Source organism: Dermacentor variabilis, chromosome 11 (assembly GCF_050947875.1).
Source record: "Dermacentor variabilis isolate Ectoservices chromosome 11, ASM5094787v1, whole genome shotgun sequence".
Classification (NCBI taxonomy): Eukaryota; Metazoa; Arthropoda; class Arachnida; order Ixodida; family Ixodidae; genus Dermacentor; species Dermacentor variabilis.
Window position 1 is genome coordinate 61736288 of NC_134578.1, and position 22997 is coordinate 61759284.

Sequence of the window (22997 nt, forward strand, 5' to 3'; positions counted from 1 at the left end):
GATGTACCCTGTTCGAGCCGGTCTGGCGTGAGGTAGGACATGTTCTAGTACCGCACCAGCCAAATATGAGTGTAGAATGTCCAATTTTCGCCGTGTATACATATATATAGTGTAACTGCGGCACGCGTGGACCGCTTCCGCGTTAAGCGGAAGTATACGGCACCATTAGTTTGGTCCCCCAATGCGCTCTTCAAGCGCGCGCAGAACGCCTCGAGACCCTGCTGATGAACTTAGACGACTACGCAGAAAAAACTGCCTGGACTCGGAGAATGCTTCGCATAAAAAGACCATCTCGGTCGCGCAACAGCGTTGTCATAGCGAACGAAGCCGCTAACAATATATGCTAATGAACTCTTTGACTACCAGGCGTGCAGGAAGTGTTCGCTAATAGACCGGAACGGGACAGAAGCAAGAAAAGCAGACAACATGGACGCTGGTTCTTCACGTTCTTCACTGCACGTCACTTCCGCCGGGGAATAATGGCGGCGTTCTCTTTTTTAGTTTCCGTTTCAGTGCCGCATTCGCGTGATGGTTTCTGAAGATGATATATATAATCTTAGGAAGCCATCAAATGAATCCGGCAGCATTTATGCCATCCGGTAGCATGTGTAGGTTTATGGACCAAGTTTCCTTCACCCGAAAACGTGGCAGTTGGGGCGAGTTGGTATGTCATGACTTCTTTTTAGGCTTGTAGCGCAGCTCAGAAAGATCAAAAAGGAAGTTGGAAGGGTTAATGAAAGGGAACGGAGAATAGAGTGAGCGCTCGAGTGCACGCAATTAGCGCTCACTCTGTTCTCCGTTCCCTTTCATTACCCCTTCCACCTTCCTTTTCGCTCTTTCTGAGCTGCGCTACAAGCCTAAAAAAATATTCACCCGAAAAGTACACGTACGCATGATGTCTGCGGCAGAAAGGGTGTGCCACGTTCGCCGCCAAGGCTTTTGTATAGTGGCGCTGGCTAACACTTCCAGGTTAAACTGAAGATGAGCATAAATTCCAAAGAAAGTGAACGGGAATACGTCGCCGAGCATCGTAGAGCATCGAACGCGTAATGGGAAGGCGTGCGGTCGTATGCCAACTGCGGCCAGTTTTTCATTCACTTTGATTTACATTATTTATCATTTCTTTAATGCTACATGTCCTTGCTGCCTGTTGTTTTCTTAAAGGCCAACTGCAGCGAAATTCTCGAACGCGCAAAAAGCCCACTTTAAAATAATATATACACGCATTAGCCTCTGCGCAAAATCTTGCCCTTGAAATACAGGTCAAACCGTCACAAAAAGCTTGCAAACATCAGCGTTTTGCGTACCGAAACTGAAAAAAAAAACGCTGGCATTATCACCCGGCGGAAGTGATGTACACTGACAAATGTAGCGAACCACCGCCACATATATATGTAATATATACATCAAATATTTTATGAACGAACTTAAGTACCAAGAGTTGTTGCTCTAGAACGAATCCTCTTGTTCCCGTTGTCATTGTCCTCATTCTCTGAAACTGCACATGTATTTACTGCATCTGCTACATTTCCTGCGTCGCTATGTGGTTCAAGACAAGGACAGTGAGTAGAGCTTTTAACATGCATAACATAAAATTTGGACCTTTCAGGTGCTTTGTTTGAGAAAAATTTGTGAGAGATGGTATTTCATTTTTTTTTCTTTTCTTTTGTGTGTAAGGGAAAAAAGAAAAAAATGAAAGCGGGGATAGAGGAGATTTTTACTTGGTTACATTATCATTTGTTGCTTTTCGTATGCACCTTTAGTTGGCTTTAAGCAGTGACACCAATGGACTGTAAGGTAACCGCTCGATTTTCTTAGAACGACGTGGTAGCCACTTCGTTTGCTCCAAAGAATTCGCCCAAGCACAAAAACCTAGTGCTTTCCTGAGCAATGCACACAAAAAACAAAGTCTTGTGGAAAACTTGCGGAACGGACAAGTGAGCAGTAAACACTACATGTTCCTTTATAGTTGCTGAAACGAAAACTCCGTTCATTTATCCTATAAGTGCCGTTTTAGAGCAGTACGTATTTCGACACCTCAAAGCGTACTGTTTTTAGTGATGAAACTGTAATTTTTTTGACGTAGTCAGAAGTGCCGAATGATATTTGAAGTAATGTCTTTAGAAAACACTGAATGTATCAAAATTGCGGACTCGTCAACCTGCCAGGTAGGCGACCTCGAGAATATAGCCAACCATAACCGTCGAGGCAACCAGACTTCAAGAAGTGCAAAATTATGTCAAAATAATATCAATAAAAGGTGAAGCAGAGCATAAAATTTTTCAGCCACGAGGCGAAGGATGCCTCTTGCACCTTCATCTTTTTACGATGAGGGTGCAGCCTACTGGCAGATGGGGGAATGTCTGTAACTTTTAACATGTGCTTCTTATCTGTTTTATGTTTGTTTGATGCATTCCGCTCTATTTATCCTCTTTAGTCAAAGAGTACACATTTGTGTATACAAATTGTCTTTCAGGGTTCTGTACAGTGGCGCGAAGGAAAAAAAAACTGGTCAGTGCTACCCGAAAGGCAGAGCATTGAAACGATGAGGAGGTTTAGCAATGCCCTGGCGCTTCTCAGACAGTGCTATGACAATCAGCTGGTGCCACGTGCTGGCGCTAACACAGACACAATAGTTTCTCCTAAGGAACAGAAACAGTGCTCTAGAAGCTTTTAGGCGTCTCATAAATTCTACCATGGTCAGGAGCATCGCCTCCTGCGTGGCCGTGTCGCACATATTGGTAAGTGTGGCTAGACTAAAGGAAAAGCGTGCTTGTTTATAGCCTACACAGTGGTTCTCAAGTGGCCGGAAGAGCCAACGCAGTGAGATTGCTTCCATTTGTGCTTGGACCTACAATTAAGAGCAAGTTATCCGTGTTGTGGCTATCGTTACCAATTTAAGGTGCTGCCAAAGCATTAGCTGGTACATCGGGTGGTTGTCCGCGGTAGATTGTGGCAGTGATGTGACAGTTCCACCCTCCCGGTCTATTTTATATGAAGCTGTGAAGCTTAGAGTGTTCATGCTTCTCTAGCGGTGGTGGAGTTGCTGTTGTAGTTGGCGGTAAATAGCTCTGTCGGCTGATGAAGTTGAGCTGTTTAGTGAACATCTGCCCTGTTGCGCATGATCAGCTCATGGTTGCGATGTTATGGACAGTGTAGTGGGGCTCGCGCCGATCCTTCCTGAAGAGGAATGGCTGCACGTTGTGGTGTTTTTGAATGGTTATATAGTCGTCCCTACGAAAAGTGTATTGGTAGCTGGGGTCAGTTTTGTCTCGAAAGAAGCTCTTAAGAACCCCGAGGCTCTCCAGAATGTTATAGGGGCGATATGTAAACGAAAGGATATGTTTACAGAATATTTAGAAAAAAAGTCGGTCAAGAGATGACGTCTGATTCGGCCCACATGCAAGCGACCGCATCGTCGTCTTTATCGCTGTGCAAAACCTCGAGTTCTTCCATGTATTGATGACTCCCTAACATCACCCTCCCTCAGCGGAAGCACCGTGCTGGCGCGTGCTACGAAGCTCAGCAGCTAGAAGGGCAATAGTTCTTCAACCGGGAAACGTGAATAACAATTGGTAGCGAGGAGATCGACGAAGCAGGGGCCTGGGGTGTAATCTTGTAATTGGCATCAGCGAGCTGACGCAGCACCTTGTAGGGTCCGGCGTAACGTGGAAGGAGCTTCTCTGATAGCCCAATGTGACGGCATGGCAACCATAGGAGGACCCCACAGCCAAGCATGACGTGAACATTCTGTGTCGGTTATCGTAACAGACGACGTGGCCGATATGGTAAGTAAAGCATATTGGTTGATCGCCAGGGGTTCTCCACACAGCAGGGTTGCAAGGTCGCGCAGCGATTCGCTGCTCTTGACAGTATGAGGGTCGACGCCATGAAGTTTGTGTTGGTCTGGCCACGGTGAACACAGAGTGAATGCCCATGTTGGCGAGCTCCTGGCGGACAATGACTTGGACGAATGGAATCGTAATCGAGCTCGATTCACCGGCGTGAACTGAGGCAGGGGCCATGGCCCCAGTTTCGCGGCGTGCCATACGTGTGACTCGATCTGGTGAAACCGACGCCTGTGCTAGCGTCCGGTCTTCGCAAGAGGACGTGGCTGCTGTGTCGGGAAGATGGTGAAACGCGTGACCAATTCTTCGGCTTTCAGCCTGCTCAAAGCGCTGGCAATCCTTTGCGTTCTCTCCATAAAGACAGCAATGTGTCATTATCGTCACAAATATCCTATATTTTTTGTCGATTGCCGATTGCTTAGTACTCAATGAGCTCAAAGCTATCGTCCTTAGCATTTGGAAAAAAAATGAAGGCCGATGCTCTGATGCTTTAAGTCGGCTGCAAATGCGATTTTGAGGAAGATGTGTACTAGTTTTCAGAAATAACGTTGTAGTGAGTGCTCTGGTATAGTGTGCCACTTCGACGCGAGTGCCCTGGCCTCGAGGTGACCATCAGATCAACTTACTTCAGCTTGGTAAAAATAGTTACAGGAAGTCCACCGTGCTTCCTCTCCTTTCAATCCTTTAGCCGTTTAGATCCACATTGAAATTTATTCACCGTGCGCATGTTTGTGCGGTTTCAAAATAGTGTCTTTGTTAGGGCACCGATATCTTTAATTAGCCCTGGAGAGTGAAATGACAAATTGCTATATTTCTTTAGGTTTTATTTGGAATGGCTGTACCTCGTAAATTATTCGTGAAGACGTTATTATGCAATGTCAAGGGCAAACGTACTTTCTCGTAGTAACAGCTTCTCTCTTCACTGTTATATTGCAGAGGGAGATTGGTACTATGCTTGACCTTGGAGTTACACCTGATCGCATCCTGTACGCACAGACAGTAAAAAATTGCTCGCACCTCGACTACGCTTTAGAACACGGCGTTGACCTTATGACCTTCGACTCTGCAGAAGAACTGGATAAAATACAACACAAGGACGCAAGGTGTGAAAATTGACGAGACATTATTTTTCGCGTTAAGAAATTTAGAAGATACCGACGACAGGAGCATTTTACTTGTAAATATGTCTTACTGTTTTAAGAACAAGCCTGTCGCATAAACAAATACCCTCCTGAAAACGTAGCTGCTATGAGTATAATAAGAGCGCGGAATGAAGGAAAACAGAAAAAAATTCATCATTTCTTTATCGTCGATGCTGTACACATCTCAACTACATCGTGACGGCGCTGCAGGAGAAAAAAAAAACACGCAGGGTACAGAGATTGAGGCGCGAAGCAAACATGCCATCTGGAATGGGCACTCTACCGATGTCAGATATATTGGTCCATATTGATCATTTCTTTCCACCCATAGTTAGCCAACATTTCGATGGAGTAGGAGCAATACAATTGCGCAACCCAATTATTTACTATGGCAGCGTAAATCTGCATCGAAGAGTAATTATACTGTCTTTTGAAACTTCACCTAACCCACATTCTTCGGTCAACGATAACAATATCTGTACAGAAAAAGTTAGCACGAATGTAAAGTTTTGTTTAACGCCTTTTAAAAAATATTCTCTGTTCCTATTACAAACAAGTATTTTATTCGGACTTCGCAATTTGGCTACGATGTTGCGAACTGAGGAACAATTATTGTACCAGCACCGTACGGCATAAGGTAAAACTTTCATATACGATTCAGAAATGTGTTGAACGGAATCTTGGCATTGGCATTCATGCATTTTTTTGCGGTGGATAGAACAAATCGCCGCTCACATGCGTTTAAAAATACGCTTACCCTAAGAGGCCACATAAAGCAGAAACAGTTTTTCTCTATAGGAATGTTTCGAATGCGATGCACATATGTATCGAAATTTTGTTGGAGCCTCTTCCCGCCTAAATACCGACGTGATGTTACGGCAAGTGGTATCATATTTGGAGATGTACGAGTGCTACATTTTGGTGAGGCACCTGAGTTTATGCGAAATAGTGAATAGAAGAAATATGTAATGTATGTGTGCATGTTTCCGCCCAGTTTTTTTACAGAATGACGAATCAGCATTGTAATCACAATTATCAAGTAAACCCCTGCTAACAAGTTTAACATTGCAGTTCTAGCGACTCAAGAGGGCGATCTTGGGTTACGGGATGTCACGTAGAATTGGGATTTAGCTTACCTTGTAGGTAAGCGAACGCATGAAAGCAAGTAAGAAGTTTGTTCTGGTAGTATATTTGTAAATTGATTACAAAGGTCACATTAAATAGCTATGAAAAATTTGCGTACTATCATATGTGATACTAGATGGCTTAAACGAGGCTTTTGCTGCTCCTATATGAAACTTGATATTTTTTTCCTGTGAAGGCTCTTGCTCCGCATAATCGGCAATGAAGAGGGATGTCACTACACACTGAACAAAAAGTTTGGATGCTTGATTAGCGACGCACCACAACTACTGGAGAAAGCACGAGCCCTTGGCCGCAGGGTTGTTGGTATTGCGTAAGTAGTCTTTCGTGAATATCTGACATGAGTGTAAAGTGCTGAATGTTCAAAGTATGCTACACAAGCAAATTGCTATAACTATGCGTAATAGGATCATTCCGATAAGCAGCACACATTAGGAGAGAGAGAAATAAGCTTGTTAAAAAGTAGTCTCCCGCAATGGTCAGAGCCCCTTTAGTGCAGGGCCCCACTTGCCTCAACCGCATGTGTGGCCTGGTTTATGAAGGATTGTTGTCCTGCTAGGTCTGAGCTTCACAGCTGTGCCTCCCTTTACTACACTGTGCGGTGTGGTTTATCAAACCGGCCTTATTCCAAATCCCAAGAAATGGGTTTTAGTGTGATTTTTTTCGCCACCCCACACGCAGTCGGTCCTTTGGCGAGGGGGCAGCATTTCATTTTGTAATTATAGGTGGGGGGGAGTACCCCGGCCTGACTTTTGTGCCATCTGGTGGCTTCACCGCCACGGAGTTGTGTGCGAGGGCAGGGTCATTTTTTTTTCTGCTTGTCCGCTGCTGAGCGAGAATTTCTCGGACATTCTTTGTATCCCGGTTAAGATGGCCTCCCAATACCGTCCCAGTTGAGTCTGCCCAGTTAAGAATCACTCAGGCTAGCGAATCAGCTAGTTCCTTCCCTTCCAGGCGCGCGTGGCATGGTTATATCGAAGTTTGTCTATAAACTTGGTGCACAGTACTTATATTCAGAAGCCTTGTCTGAACATGTTGAGATAAAATAAGGACGTCACTTTCAAAACATTGGTACCGCATTAACTTCGAATAATAAAAGAACTCTCGAAACTCAACTATAAAGTACTTTGGCAGCGATGTTGTTCCTTTATAACTTGTTGCTACATCCCCTAAAGCCGTCTTTGCAGCATTGGATTGCATTTCTGAAACAAAAAAAGGGGAAGATGCTTAAGCTTAACCTTTAAGAAGGAGCTTTGGCTCCGGCCCAACTCCGACGTGGCCAATTCAAATATTGTAAAACAAAGAAACGCTTTTCGGAGATGCCATTGGACCGATTTTAATAAAATTTGTTGCGTTAGAGAGAAAAGTAAATTTTAGTGACTGTTGGGAGCGCAATTTCCAATTAAGGTCTGAATTTTCTTAAAAGAATATTCAAGTATTCGAAAGTTCTAAAAGGTAGAGAAGCGAAGTTTACATATTATTAGCCCTGCATCACGAACAAGTATTGCGGTTCTGCAAACGGCATCCATCATACCATTGATAGCAGACAAATTCAATGTGTCAAATTATAGCCCACGTGAATTCTTCACGTTGTGCACAAGGGTTCTGCATAAGTTCTGTTTCTACATTACTATTCTTCTTATTTTCATGTGTAAAAGATCAATCTTGTGCGCTTTACATGTACTATTGGATACAATTCGCATAATTGTGATGTCATTTTTCATTGCTGCGTTACAAAGTAAACTTGCTATCGCTCTTGCTCTTGCTATCGTTCTTGCGATAGCTCTTGCTATCGCCGGAGGTGAGCGCGCTCTGGAGATGTTGTAAGGAAGCTCGCGCATCGCGCAAATGGCTGACGCCATGGCCGGCCTATGACTGGTAGAAACGCTAGAAAATGTGTTTGTCTCAGTTTTCGCGTGAGAGAATTATGTTTCTTCGCATATTCAAATCACAATCCGACGCTGTTATATCTGTGGGTGCATACATGATGTAGTACTTACTTTAGCTTGAGAACTTCAATTAGTTCAGTAACGTCCTTGCGCCACATGGAGGACCTGGTTATTGGTGGTTCAAAATTCTCTTTGCCGAAACAACGCGGTACGACGGACGTACAAGCCAGATCTTCTACGAGACACGGGGAACTTAACGCTCTCGCGTTAAAATAAACGTCGTAGTGTGCTAAATCCACTGTCTCAAAGGGATGATTGAGCACAGTGATCAAATTACGTGGCAGTAATCCACGCAGCGACATTGTCGTGATGCAGAATACAACGTCCCGTAATTACAAATTGGCTCGCAAGTTACCAATACGTACTTTAGCTCGCTTCAAACCGTTCGCATTGAAAGTTGCATCGACATTTTCAATATAAGCTGTGTAATAAGCCAAATGATAAGCGTGGTGCGAAACTGTGCTGCACTCAAAAACGCTGCCAATATAACTGTGACATTGCTTCGTTCTCGGGCGTACTTTCTTCGCTTTTACCCGCCTTGCATTGCTTCTTGGGCGAGCTCAGCTCAATATCGTAATCTTAGATAAAACGTAGGCTGATTGTGCTGACTACTTGTACGAGTTGGTTGCTTTCGACTGAAGTTTCATGTCGACGTGCAATTCTTTTTATGTAGCTTTCGCTCATGAATGCAGTTTCTGTCTCGTTCTAGTCCAAACCCTTCTTTTTTTCAATATATAAGTAAGAATCGTATGAAGAGCCGACATTCCCAAACCAGATTCTTCTGATATGAACCAAGCTCTGATGAAAACAAGCATTCGGCAAAAACGCAAATTGAGAGAGCATGAGTGATCAATGTTTGCGCCTTCGCCCTAAGTAGAGGGGCTTCCTGGTGATTTACCGCCCTTCAGGTCTTGACGCATCTCTCAAAATCACCCGAGCTCACACGAACACAAATATTTTATTTAATAATTTAGAAAGATCTCACAGGCATACGAAGAGGCCTAGGGTGAGGGGGGCATATGACACAATTTATCACAAGATACAACCGATAAAATGATACCGATGCATAAAAGGATTCAAATACTGGCACGGAACGGAGAAATTTGCATGTTTAGAGAAAGATGTAAAAAAAGGAAAACGAATGGACAGATAAGCATTGCATAAAAATAAGAAAGAGCAGGAAGAACTATTACATAAAAGCAGCAAGCTACTATGCGTCGAGATGTTATACACTGCGTAATGTTAAAAATAACATCACATGGCATAACGCGTGACAATGTATTCAAAACGTAAACTTAATAGGTTTGACAAGTACTCGTGTACCAACTCAACCCTACGCACAGTGTGGAGATGTATTACAATTACAATTAGGATGTATTGCAATTGCAATTAAATTACATTTACTTACAATTTTTAATAGGCGGTTTAGTTGGGCGTCCGCAACCACCCACGTACGCAGCGCGCGAGGTTGCACGCGCGTAGCGGAACGTGCGCGTAAGAGACGGCAATAGTTGGCCGGACGCAAAAGAGAAGAAGGGGACTGCTGTCTTGCACGCGCAGGAACCAGTAGTGTGCTGCTCAACGCCGCCATATGTCACCTTCTGAAACTGTGTAGCCAGTATCAGCCGCCACGAAGTCAAAGCACATGCCGGAGACATATCTTTGGCAAGAGCGATATCGAAAAAGGCGCTCTCGTGGCCACGCGAGAAACCCGTGAGAACGTCCCGCGAAGCCCGCTGAGCCCGCAGCGGACGCTACGCAACTTTTGAAAAGCTGGGGGCGCACGCAAGATACCATGGGTGCTCCTGCATGCTGCGCATGCGCACTGACGCCTCCACGGGTTTGCCCCGTACGCAGAGCTGCTGCGAACGCTCAACGAAAACTTTCTAATTTCGCCCTTTCCATAGATCTATGGCAACTGAGGATTAATTTCTGTCCCATGCACAGAAAAAGAAGCTTGGTACATGAACATTGTTTATATTGTCGGTGGACCTGCAGTAACAACAAAGAACACAAACTGGTTGCAACAATGCGTTTCTAGAATTCCGACTTGTCGTTTAGCAGTCAAGCTGACCATGGAGTTCAAAGGGTGCCTTCAGTATGAAGGCCGAGAAAACAGTGCCGCTGCACCATCTTCTACTTTTTAAGGCGACTCACTGCATACATACTTTTAGGCCGGGAACGGCATATCTAGGGAGCTCAATGAATACGTTGAAGTAACATTAAGAAATCCTTCAATTCAAGGAAACTATTGAATTAGATTATGTTCCATCAGAAATAAGAAAACCATGGAAATTAGAAGGCATGCATTGAAATCTAAAGACCCAAAGAAGTTTGAGAAATACCCACTTTAAACGCAGTAAGGGTAATACGCCTTCACAATTCCACTGAATCTTGATGGCGCAAGCATACGTTCTCGAAGACTTGCTGACACGGCAGTTTTAAAAGATATAGTAGTAACGGTAAGATCACTAAAATTAATATAAGCGATGTCTGAATTAGTTGGATGCAACAATTTACCATACCTTGATTTAGGTAACCAGTTATCTTGCACTAGGCTCCCTCCGCGTGTAGAAAATATCTAGTAGGGCTGAATACCATGTTACCATAATGAGAAAGTCCATGTAATACTTCAGCACAATACTTTGATTTATTATTTATTAAACCTTACATTCTTTCCAGGTTCCACGTAGGCTGTGCTTATCAAGACCCCAGCATCTTCGTAAGAACAATTGAACAAGCAAGGAAAATATTTGACTTGGCAACCGAGATGGGCTTTCAAATGAACGTTCTTGACATTGGTGGGGGATTTCCTGGAGGCCTCAGGAATAAGGAAAAATTTCTCAAGGTAATAGATTTGTTCATTTTTTATGTATTTGTCTTACCAAGCAAATCGCAGTGCGGGCATGGTGATACGTTTAGATGACACTTTATTCGACTTGTTGACACTAGAAAAGTAAAAAAAAAAAACATGACTTTCGAAGGCCTGTTATATTTCCACATTTTGATTATCTTGAGGGCAAGAAGTTCTTTTAATATCTGTCAATTTCAGCTGCTTGGCTTTTCTCTTGCGAGTCTTTTGATCAAAAGTACTCGCATCAGCAGTGCAATAAGTATCCAGCAAAAAGTTGTCATGCCGTTTACTCTGACATTAAGCTCAACTGAAACATCGCATGTAAAATCATCTGAGCCCATTCTGAACTTTTATATAAATTAAACGTAATATATTAAAAGGTGAACATATTCCGTAAGAATCCGTACAATTGCGATAGCGTACGGAAAATATATGAAATAACTGCGATGCGTACAGAGCATTTCAAATCCACCCAGGCTTACATTTTGGCAACTCAAGTTTCATCACTTATTGCCAGGCAGCTTCCGATTGTATTTGACAAAAAATACCGGATATGATACTGGCTTATTTATGCAACAAATGCACCGTTAGGCTGCTTACTTTACATTATTGCGATAATCAAGCGTGATCTGTATTGCTATTGTGAGTTGCTTTGTAGATTGACACTTTTTATCCGTATAACAAACATTTCTATGCCTATGAGAAAATTGCGTCTAGCGTACTTCTGTGAAGTCATATATACTAATCCAAAGGTATACTTCGTTGATAAACAGCAGCGATAGCGTATATGATGTGAAAATTACTGCTAGGGCACTGTTGAAAGTAATCGGACCATTTGGACAATGGCAAGTTGGTGTTTTCACTCAGAGCCAGTACAGAATCGCGGGGTATAAATTGGCATTTCACGGCACGTGAGATTATATAGCAAGAAGTTATGCTTACAAAAAGAAATACCAGCCATCATGAAATTCCTTGAAGTTCACTTATTTTGTGTTTTACCATTATTTGTTTTGCTTCGACATGGACAGCGTTTTTTTTTTCTTCTGGAGAGCAGACATGCAGAATGGAAGCAGGAGGCATGGCAACGCTGTTAGGCACGCAAACTATACGCACCGAGTACAAGCGTTAAACAAGTTCAAGTGCGTCATAAAAAAAAACATAATTTGAGGCGAAGCTTGGAGACGCTGCTTCATTTAGACATTGTATTATCAAACAGTCATGAAACATGAAAAAGATTGCGTTCGTTTTCAGTGTCGTTAGTTACACAAAATTTGCGGGCTTTTACCACCACAACGGCAACGTGAACACTTCCCACTACGAAAAGATAAAGCAAGATATCACTCGGGAAATTGTGCAAAATATCTGTGATAATGTCGTTTGCATTATTTCAACTGTTGATAGTAATTGCGCATCCACAGGTGTGTGCCTCCATCCGCTCCGCCCTGGACGTCCACTTCCCATCGCCAAATGATATAACGATTCTGGCCGAGCCCGGTCAGTTCTTTGTGACTTCAGCTTACACTTTGCTCCTCAAAGTCGTTGGGAAAAGGAAGAGGAATCTTCTGATCGACGGTAGGTGTATAAATTTGGAAGAGACATGTTCCCCTCCGCCTATCCTACTTGTCAACCAAATTATAAGCGCAGCTAAGATTCCCATTTAGTGGAATGGTACTAAATAGTATACTTGACACATGTCTTCCCTTAATTAACCCCTGGTATTACAACTTGCAGCTAGGAAAATATGCCATTTTTTTGTCAAAGGAAAATATATTGGTGTGGGAAGGTTGGCGTGATCATCGGTGCATTAATTTCTGAAGGCAACACCATTAGGGCAGCTTGAGTAAGACAACATGATTAAGTCAACCGAAAAGATGACAACAGAAATGGCGGTGTAGTGATCGTGTTCCTTATGGGCAGGAACTTGTGAGCGTAATATGTAATTTGGTGGCATTGTACAATAAGGCATGGGTTGTAAGGCACTAGGCCGCCGATTTCGGGGGCGTTCTACTGAATGGTATGGGTGGACCAATTTTGGAAAGCAAGGAAAGCAGTGTGTCCTCGGTAGGTCTTCCTAAAGGACATATTATGCTTGCTGCGTCGTCCCCAATTTATGCAGAACCCTTTTCGTAAGCCTCCAGGTTTCTGCCCCGTAGGTGAGTACTGGTAAGAAACAGCTGTTACACACTTTTCTGTTGAGGAATAATGGCAACCTGCTGTTCATAATCTGAGAATGCCTGCCAAACACACGCGAGCACATTCTTATTCTTCTGATTATTTCAGTGTCATGATCCGGATCCGCCGTCACTACCTGCCCTAAGTAGATGTATTCCCTTACCACTTCCAGTGCTTTGTTACCTATAGTCAACTGCTGTTCTCTTCCGAGACCGTTAAACATTACTTTAGTTTTCTGCAGAATAATTTTTAGACCCACCCGTCTGCTTTGCCTCTCCATGTCAGTGAGCATGCATTGCAATTGGTCCTCGTCCTCTGAGTTGCTCAGCAAGGCAATATGATCAGCGAATCGCAAGTCACTAAAGTATTCTCCATTAACTATTATCCCCAATTTTTTCCCATCCAGGCCTCTGAATACCTCCTGTAAACATGCTGTTAATAGCATTGGAGAGATCGTACCTCCCTGCCTGACGCCTTCCTTTATTGGGATTTCGTTGCTTTGTTTATGGAGGACTACGGTGGCTGTGGATCCGCTATAGATATCTTTCAGTATTTTTACATATGGCTCGTCTACACCCTGATTCCGTAATGCCTCCATGACTGCTGAGATTTCGACTGAATCAAACGCTTTCTCGTAATCAATGAAAGGTCTATATGAGGGTTGGTTATATGCTGCACATTTCTCTATCCCCTGATTGATAGTGTGAATAGGGTGTATTGTTGAGTAGCCTTTACGAAATCCTGCCTGGTCCTTTGCTTGATAAAAGTGTCAGGTGTTGCTGATTCTATTTGCAGTTACCTTAGTAAATACTTTGTAGGAAACGGACAGTTAGCTGATCGGTCTATAATTTTTCAAGTCTTTGGCGTCCCCTTTCTTATGGATTAGGATTATGTTGGTAAATCTCTATAGAACTCCTCAACCACTTGAACTGTCTCATCGAAATGAGTAATGATATTGCCGGTTTTCTCTCTTAATGCTTACACCTGATTCTTGTCTATTCTTAGTTTATTCTTCACTGCATGTAGGCTTCCTTCGTTTCTGAGAGCATGTTAAATTCTATCCATAATATAGTTCCTTATGTTATTATGGACCACCTTTAGTTCTTGCTGAAAAAACGCAGTCGGCGGATGGCGTACACTGCTGTCAACAACGTAGCCATATTTATCAGTCATCCGCGATGCACATAACTCATAAGCGGAGCACGAAATAATGAATTTTAAGTACTCTCTATTCGAACGAGGCAGACACGGAGCAGAAACCTGGAGGCTTACGAAAAGGGTTCTACTCAAATTGAGGACGACGCAACGAGCTATGGAAAGAAGAATGATAGGTGTAACGTTAAGGGATAATAAAAGTGCAGATTGGGTGAGGGAACAAACGCAAGTTAATGACATCTTAGTTGAAATTAAGAAAAAGAAATGGGCATGGGCAGGACATGTAATGAGGAGGGAAGATAACCGATGGTCATTAAGGGTTACGGACTGGATTCCAAGGGAAGGGAAGCGTCGCAGGGGCGGCAGAAAGTTTGTTGGGCGGATGAGATTAAGAAGTTTGCAGGGACGGCATGGCCACAATTAGTACATGACCGGGGTTGTTGGAGAAGTATGGGAGAGGCCTTTGCCCTGCAGTGGGCGTAACCAGGCTGATGATGATGATGATGATGATGATGATGATTCGAACGAGGCTTTATCCATTTGAAGCTGCCGGCAGCTGGCATATATCGCCAAATGCAAGATTCCCATACACGGCTGCAATTGACCGATCTCTGATATCAAGTAAAGAAGGGTGTCTGGATGAGTGCACTTATTCCTATTGTTGCAGTGTATATTTATTGAAGCATTTTAATGAACAGAGTGAAGTAAGCAAAAAATACAGTTTTCGAATTTCAGTAACCATTGCACACTTCTAAAGGTCGCTGAATATCATAGGCTCGCAAGTGGTCGCGACCGCTCGCGTAGGTATTCAAGATTGGCTACGCTGCTCATCGGTGTCGTAGGCATTTGTTTTATTAATTTCGATTGGTACTGAACAGTAAACAAGCCTCTAACCATGCAGAACTTAATGCTTCGTACGTTTGGCGGTGTGCGCTCACTCCTGGCTGCTCCCGGCTAGACGCCTTGGCGGGAATCGATTCGTATGGAGCTATTATTCTCAGCGATTCAAATTGCAAAAAATAGATGTGCCTTCACTCCGTCGGTCATGTTGCACGTCACAGGATAAACCGGTCCGCATCAAGTAAAACGGCCAGCGCCTTCTCGCATGAAGCACAGGTTGCGCATGCGCCACGGAGTTGCACGCAGCTGCGATCTGCCACAGCGTAAATTTCGCGGCCGCCGCGGGGTGGCGCGACGAGTTCGCTGAGAGCGCTCTGCGACCCGCTGATAACCGCATTTCGCGCGTTGCGGGAGCCAACGTTGGACGTAGTGGCGTCTACGTGAATATTCAAAATGAAATTTGAACTGGGCGCCACCGTTACGTTTAGTAGTCGGCGGCTTGTGGGCACGCTCCCCTACGAGGAAGCCTTCGCAGCACCAGGCGTAGAAAGAAATAGCGGCAGCAACACGAAGGGGACCAAAGGAGGTTGTTTAAACATTGTATCTAAGGAAATAATATAAAGCTTTGTTCTTCGCGGGCATGCACACTTTTTTTTCTAAATTTTCAGGAATTTCAAAATAGAAGAAACAAGCCCTGATTTGACCAGAGTCTACTGCATGCTCGAGTTTTGAGCAGTTTATTAACCATCATTTAAGTTACGACGAGTATCATCATCATCATCATCATCATCAGCCTGGTTACGCCCACTGCAGGGCAAAGGCCTCTCCCATACTACTCCAACAACCCCGGTCATGTACTAATTGTGGCCATGCCGTCCCTGCAAACTTCTTAATCTCATCCGCCCACCTGACTTTCTGCCGCCCCCTGCTACGCTTCCCTTCTCTTGGGATCCAGTCCGTAACCCTTAATGACCATCGGTTATCTTCCCTCCTCATTACATGTCCTGCCCATGCCCATTTCTTTTTCTTGATTTCAACTAAGATGTCATTAACTCGCGTTTGTTCCCTCACCCAATCTGCTCTTTTCTTATCCCTTAACGTTACACCTATCATTCTTCTTTCCATAGCTCGTTGTGTCGTCCTCAATTTGAGTAGAACCCTTTTCGTAAGCCTCCAGGTTTCTGCCCCGTAGGTGAGTACTGGTAAGACACAGCTATTATATACTTTTCTCTTGAGGGATAACGGCAACCTGCTGTTCATGATTTGGGAATGCCTGCCAAACGCACTCCAGCCCATTCTTATTCTTCTGATTATTTCCGTCTCATGATCCGGATCCGCCGTCACTACCTGCCCTAAGTAGATGTATTCCCTTACGACTTCCAGTGCCTCGCTGCCTATTGTAAATTGCTGTTCTCTCCCGAGACTGTTAAGCATTACTTTAGTTTTCTGCATATTAATTTTTAGACCCACTCTTCTGCTTTGCCTCTCCAGGTCAGTGAGCATGCATTGCAATTGGTCCCCTGAGTTACTAAGCAAGGCAATATCATCAGCGAATCGCAAGTTACTAAGGTATTCTCCATTAACTTTTATCCCCAATTCTTCCCAATCCAGGTCTCTGAATACCTCCTGTAAACACGCTGTGAATAGCATTGGAGATATCGTATCTCCCTGCCTGACGCCTTTCTTTATTGGGATTTTGTTGCTTGCTTTATGGAGGACTACGGTGGCTGTGGAGCCGCTATAGATATCTTCCAGTATTTTTACATATGGCTCATCTACACCCTGATTCCGTAATGCCTCCATGACTGCTGAGGTTTCGACTGAATCAAACGCTTTCTCGTAATCAATAAAAGCTATATACAACGGTTGCTTATATTCTGCACATTTCTCTATCACTTGATTGATAGTGTGAATATGGTCTATTGTTGAGTAGCCTTTACGGAATCCTGCCTGGTCCTGTGGTTGACAGAAGTCTAAGGTGTTCCTGATTCTATTTGCAATTACCTTAGTAAATACTTTGTAGGCAACGGACAGTAAGCTGATCGGTCTATAATTTTTCAACTCTTTGGCGTCCCCTTTCTTATGGATTAGGATAATGTTAGCGTTCTTCCAAGATTCCGGTACGCTCGAGGTGATGAGGCATTGCGTATACAGGGTGGCCAGTTTCTCTAGAACAATCTGTCCACCATCCTTCAACAAATCTGCTGTTACCTGATCTTCCCCAGCTGCCTTCCCCCTTTGCATATCTCCTAAGGCTTTCTTTACTTCTTCCGGCGTTACCTTCGGGATTTCGAATTCCTCTAGGCTATTTTCTCTTCCATTATCGTCGTGGGTGCCACTGGTACTGTATAAATCTCTATAGAACTCCTCAGCCACTTGAACTATCTCATCCATATTAGTAATGATATTGCCGGCTTTGTCTCTTAACGCATACATCTGATTCTTGCCAATTCCTAGTTTCTTCTTCGCTGTTTTTAGGCTTCCTCCGCTCCTGAGAGCATGTTCAATTCTATCCATATTATACTTCCTTATGTCAGCTGTCTTACGCTTATTGATTACGCTTATTGATTACGACGAGTATCACAGAGACCCTATCACAGCGGTAATATTGCTCATGAGCGATATCCCGGACTCCGTTCTGTCGATCGCAACGAATGATTCAAGTGCATGCACCTCCTTTCTATTAAATCAGTAATGAGGAAGCGCCTGGTAGAATGTCCTGGGCACCATAGACACATAGCCGCAGAATAACATTGGCTATGTATTATGACTGTAGAAAGAGTTAAAGCAATTGCTTGGAGAAAACGACCGGGAAATGAGTCCCCACGGCTTTCTTACTTCCTTGAAAGGTTGTAGCGCCCGAGCGGGCTTATTTTTCGCAAAGTGAGTCTTTTGCATATAGGCAACCTCCAACCCCCTAAGAAATGCAAAAGAGCAGTACGGGTTGACTAAGAGCGTTCATTAGCACCTGTTGTCAAAAATTTTGAAAAAGGATGATCGTGTAGGAAACCTGTTTTAATGGCCAACACACCCACATAAGTCAAATGCTTTTGTGTATGTTCAGTGCGTGGTGCGTTCATAGCGAAAGCTGGAAGCTGCGTTATGAAAAAATACCTGCGGTATATTTGTATTAAGTAACGTGTTTTAGACTAAAACACGAAAAAGTGATTGCGCTCTAGTGTTTCACTTCACAGCAGTCAAGTTGTTGACATGTAGCCTGTGTCATGTTGAAGAGTGCCATGTAGATAGATTTGCTGATCTAACATTTTGTTATCTTAAAAATTTCTACTGAGCTTGAGATATGTTATAAAAAAAGCCTTACCACCCTTGTGAAGTGATTATATTTAGAAATACTTTGAGCTTGAATATTAGTTTGCCGTTTTATTGTAACGCTCAAACACGTTAGGTTAAACCAAAAGAATTCTTAATGTGGCCAGCAAAACGGCTTGGCTTCTATGCACATGGAATAAAATATAAACATGCACTTTGAAAATTTTTACCTCACATACGTTTTAGTTGGAGGTTATGCTAAGAATGGAGTCGAATTGCGTAACACCGTTTGAGTGTTGAGCATAACTTCTTCTTCTTCTTCTTCTTCTTCTTCATCATCATCATCATCATCATCATCATCATCATCATCATCATCATCATCATCAGCCTGGTTACGCCCACTGCAGGGCAAAGGCCTCTCCCATACTTCTCCAACAACCCCGGTCATGTACTAATTGTGGCCATGCCGTCCCTGCAACTTCTTAATCTCATCCGCCCACCTAACTTTCTGCCGCCCCCTGCTACGCTTCCCTTCCCTTGGGATCCAGTCCGTAACCCTTAATGACCATCGGTTATCTTCCCTCCTCATTACATGTCCTGCCCATGCCCATTTCTTTTTCTTGAAATGGTCATACTGGTCATTGAACAAAGGGAACCACTGGCAAAAAAAAGAGCTAGTACACTTGCGTAAAATAAGGAGCTTCAATATTGAGGAGAGTTTCCTTATTGTATTTTTTAAGGCACTGCATTCGATTTAGGAATAATATACATACGGTTGCAAAAGATTTTTTTTCTGTTGGAATTTTCCTACTGTAGTAGAAAGAGTGCCCAGTAGGTGCACTGAAAAGCTGCTAATAATATAAAATCTGCTGTAAGACACCCACCTATGCTTACTGCTGATAGAAAGTCAACGTGTTCAATCGTCGTGCAAAATAGTTGAGCAGTATTGAAGCACATCTTTCTCTGTGTTACTTTCAGGGAAGATCCAAGAGTACCAAGAAGTCTTCCTGAGTGAAAGCAAAAGAAACTGCATCACTAATTGCATCTACGATTTCTTGGACGTACAGTTCCGGCCACTTGACGTAAGGATTATTGTCATATATATACTACAGCCTCCTCTTTGCCATATTGCACAATAAATGAGGCTGGGTGAAGGTGGTTTGTAGTTTACGCAAAATCCTGTGAAGGAATTATTCAGCTATGCTAAAGAAGAAAAAAAAGGGACGCGAGAAGTAAAGCACGCTCATAATTGTACCTGCTTTAGGAAAAAAAGAAAAAGACAAGTTTCAGTATTCTGATATTAATAGAACGCTTAAACTGCCTTACCAACTTTGAGTTCTTTCAGAGGTGGGCATAAATATACCAGCACATGGTTGACGTTTGTTTTAGATGATGGTAAAGCTTTTATTCTAACCTTGAACACACAGAGGACCTGTTATATTTGGTCCTGTGATTTTCAAGGCTATGGATACAAGCTAGAATCACGTTAGCATAAAAAGAATATTAACGACTGTCTAGTTCTAATAGCTGAAAAGTGGTGAATCACTTTAGTTCCCTCAATTTGGAGTTAGGTGTTCAGTTTCAGCCTTCTAGTGGGACTGTCCTGAAATGATATGTACTTCGCAGAAATGCAAAACGCACCGATGCTTTCGAGATACCGGAACCGAAAGTGTGTGCAAATGCATCGAAATTTCATGTGGCATCACCTCCAACTGATAAAGGAAGTTTTCGAAAAACTGGCAGGTCAATGTATTTTGTGCCGCATTTAAAGAACACAATTCTCGAAATTGGTACTAGCTTAGGATTAGTTCTAACGGCGCATCACATCACATGGGAGCAATGCAATACTTCAACGGGAATATGTGGCCTAAAGTGATTATTTGAAATAATTTGAATGTATGATCGTTTCAATTCAGTTAGGTACAGTTTGTTACCATAAAGCTCCCCCACTGGGGCATTACATAAGGGGTGGGTTTTTACAAAATAGCAAGAACATCGTGAGAAATAATATATTAACATAATGGTCGCTTACAAGTTCTGTGAACGAAGATGGACAAGTGGTTGTATCGATGTTGGGGGTAAGGCTGTTCCAGTCTATGGCAGTACGGAAGTAAATGGCAGCTGAGATAAACAGCCTAACCAAATTTGTTTTATTGCAGTGGGTAACAAAAATTCTCGAACTGTCGTACATACGAAAAAATACTTAACATATATTAAGTCTGCATCCACTGTACGATGTCCTGCCCTGTGCATTCATCGAAGTGATCTAGTGATCTTACATGCACCTCTGCAAAGCAGTCGATTCTGGCAACATTCGCAGGGTAACAAAGGTCCGTCGGGGCTTGTTTCTTCCTTCTACTGAGCATAGCGTATCGAAGTGCATGTACACAACCCTGACCTTACAGCTTTGTATCGCCAAAGACACAATGAAGAGCTTCTCACATTTGTTTTTCCTGCTATTTCTTGCAGCCACCATACGATCGTCCGCGCAACATTCTCAGCACCCTTTGGGGGGCCACCTGTAGCCCGCTGGACTGCATCGCCGACAGGCAGCTCTTCTTCGACGCCAAGCCGGACGAGTGGATAATCGTGGACAACATGGGGGCCTACTCGCTCGTAAACGCTTGCGGCTTCAACGGCTTCGGATTCCCGCGCGTTCACTACGTGGTCGATCAAGCGGACGCGGCCATGGTACGCGCGATCCTCGACGCCTTGCCCGTGGAAGGCGGTTACGGGCCAGCAGTTGAGATCGTCAAGAAACGTCCCAGCGACAACGCCCTCAAGAAGAACAGCCTGATACAGAACGGTCATTGACAAGGTTCGGCTCGAGCAATAAGCCCGATAAGAAAAATGACTTGGCGGATCGCATTTCACTTAGCCGGCACCCTGTCTATCCAACGCGAGCGCTAGCTTCCGGCAACTACTTAGTGTATTTTGAAGCCCTCGCGTCTTTTTTTTAAGGTAGTGGTTAGCTAAGGCATAGAAGGTTTTCCTTTATTAAGTGCCAATTTTTCTAGAGTTGGATATCCTGCTAGAGAAGGCGCAATTAGCAAACTGGATATGTCTCACTAGAAGGACGTAGCTTTTATTATTGAAAGCATGGCAGTTCAAGTTGTGCTTATTTTGCGTACTTAAGATGCGGAAATTTGCTGGACTGAGACAGGATGAGTCAACGAAGATCCTTCTGAAAGACAGTTTGCGACAGCGCTACAGCCAAACTTTAGAAAGCACAGCAGCGAACATTTAGATACCGGAAGGTACAGTCTCCTTAGTCTAGGTTGAATGGTGGAGGCTTCATCCTATTTATGACAGTTCGCCGGAGAGCTCCGCCATGATCAATCTATTTCCTCGCATTTTTATGAGTGTTTTTCCGGGTTGATACAATTTATAGCTCTGCTGAGAAATATGCAGCAACTATAAAATTGTAACCGTGGTGTGTAGGCACTCTATGTGGGATGTCGATGAACAGTGACAATTTCTTTCCGGATAAGGAAGTTTGATCAAGACAAATAACGGCGTCTTCGAGACAGCGGTTTATTTGTACTTCTGAAAAGGTGGAATTCTTCATCTCTTTCAATGTATGTGACGAACAAAAAAGAAAGAAACATCTCCAGCATCGCGTTTCATAGTGGTCATGGCAAGTTAAACGAAAGGGGGAAAATATATAAATTTGAAATAATGGTCGTAGTAGCAGCGTCAATTTCGCTTTTTTATTTTTTAAGGGAATGCTAAGGAAACATTCATTAGAAAATTGGAACTTATTTAACGGTCATATATTACCGTTTGTCGACACATTTATTGTTCTTGCAATAAAAAAAGAGAATAGAACGTTCCATTCTTGTTTTTCAATGAAAATAAACATTTAAAACTACATATTTAAACTCTGGATATTCAACAACGAAGAAAAAGCTAGTCATCACCGAGTATTATTGGCTGCTGCTGGAGCAAAATGGCAGTAAAAGTGAGAAGACTGGCTTAAGTGACAGAGAATGCAGCTTTGTAGCCTTTATTTGTGATGATGTTCGAAGATGTTAAGCTACTGGATTCGTATTGATTGTATTTTGATTGAGATATTTATTGACCTACAACAGCCACTTTCGCGCTCCAAAATGCTCAGAACACCTGTTGTGTTTAAAGCCTGCATATAAATCTGTAATCTTTAAAGTGTGCATCAGTACTTGTGCAGGAGCTAAAACATCTTCCTTTGTTACATTTTAATCTGAACTCTATATCTGTGCCCTATTGGCTACACAGTTTCGTCCTGCAGAGAAATAAAACTGTAATCCCATGCTCGCTTTTTGTTGTTTCGTGTATTCATTGTGCATTATGCTGCACGCTATCGCCAAGAAGTCTGTGCGAATGACGCACAAAGTATTATCCTCGGGTGCAACTAATTGCGGCGCCGCCAGCGGTGCTCTGCTAACGTCAGCTAGGGGATTCCGCTTCGCCATTTGTTAAGTTTTGCTAAAACAGCTGCGTTTTCATGCTTTGGTTGTGCTCTTAGCGTGCTCACGTACCATGATACTTTCCAGATGTTACGTATACTTTAGAATAAGGCAATTTTGGCAGAGTCTGGTGCACGAGAAATGTTGTGTAGTAAGTATATCTTCACACAGCGACAGTC

General features: G+C 43.2%; 1 protein-coding gene across 2 annotated transcripts in view; it reads left to right on the forward strand.

The window, feature by feature from the left end:
* LOC142564869 (ornithine decarboxylase-like) overlaps positions 1–22661 on the forward strand; it is a 56071-nt gene extending 33410 nt beyond the window's left edge. For both annotated transcript variants that reach the window (XM_075676058.1, XM_075676060.1), the window contains exons 5-10: positions 4785–4951; positions 6312–6446; positions 10765–10930; positions 12355–12508; positions 19352–19455; positions 20843–22661. In XM_075676058.1, the coding sequence (XP_075532173.1) occupies positions 4785–4951; positions 6312–6446; positions 10765–10930; positions 12355–12508; positions 19352–19455; positions 20843–21187 (1071 nt within the window). In that variant the 3' untranslated portion in view covers positions 21188–22661. The remainder of the gene's footprint in view (positions 1–4784; positions 4952–6311; positions 6447–10764; positions 10931–12354; positions 12509–19351; positions 19456–20842) is intronic.
* The last annotated feature ends 336 nt before the right edge of the window (positions 22662–22997 follow it).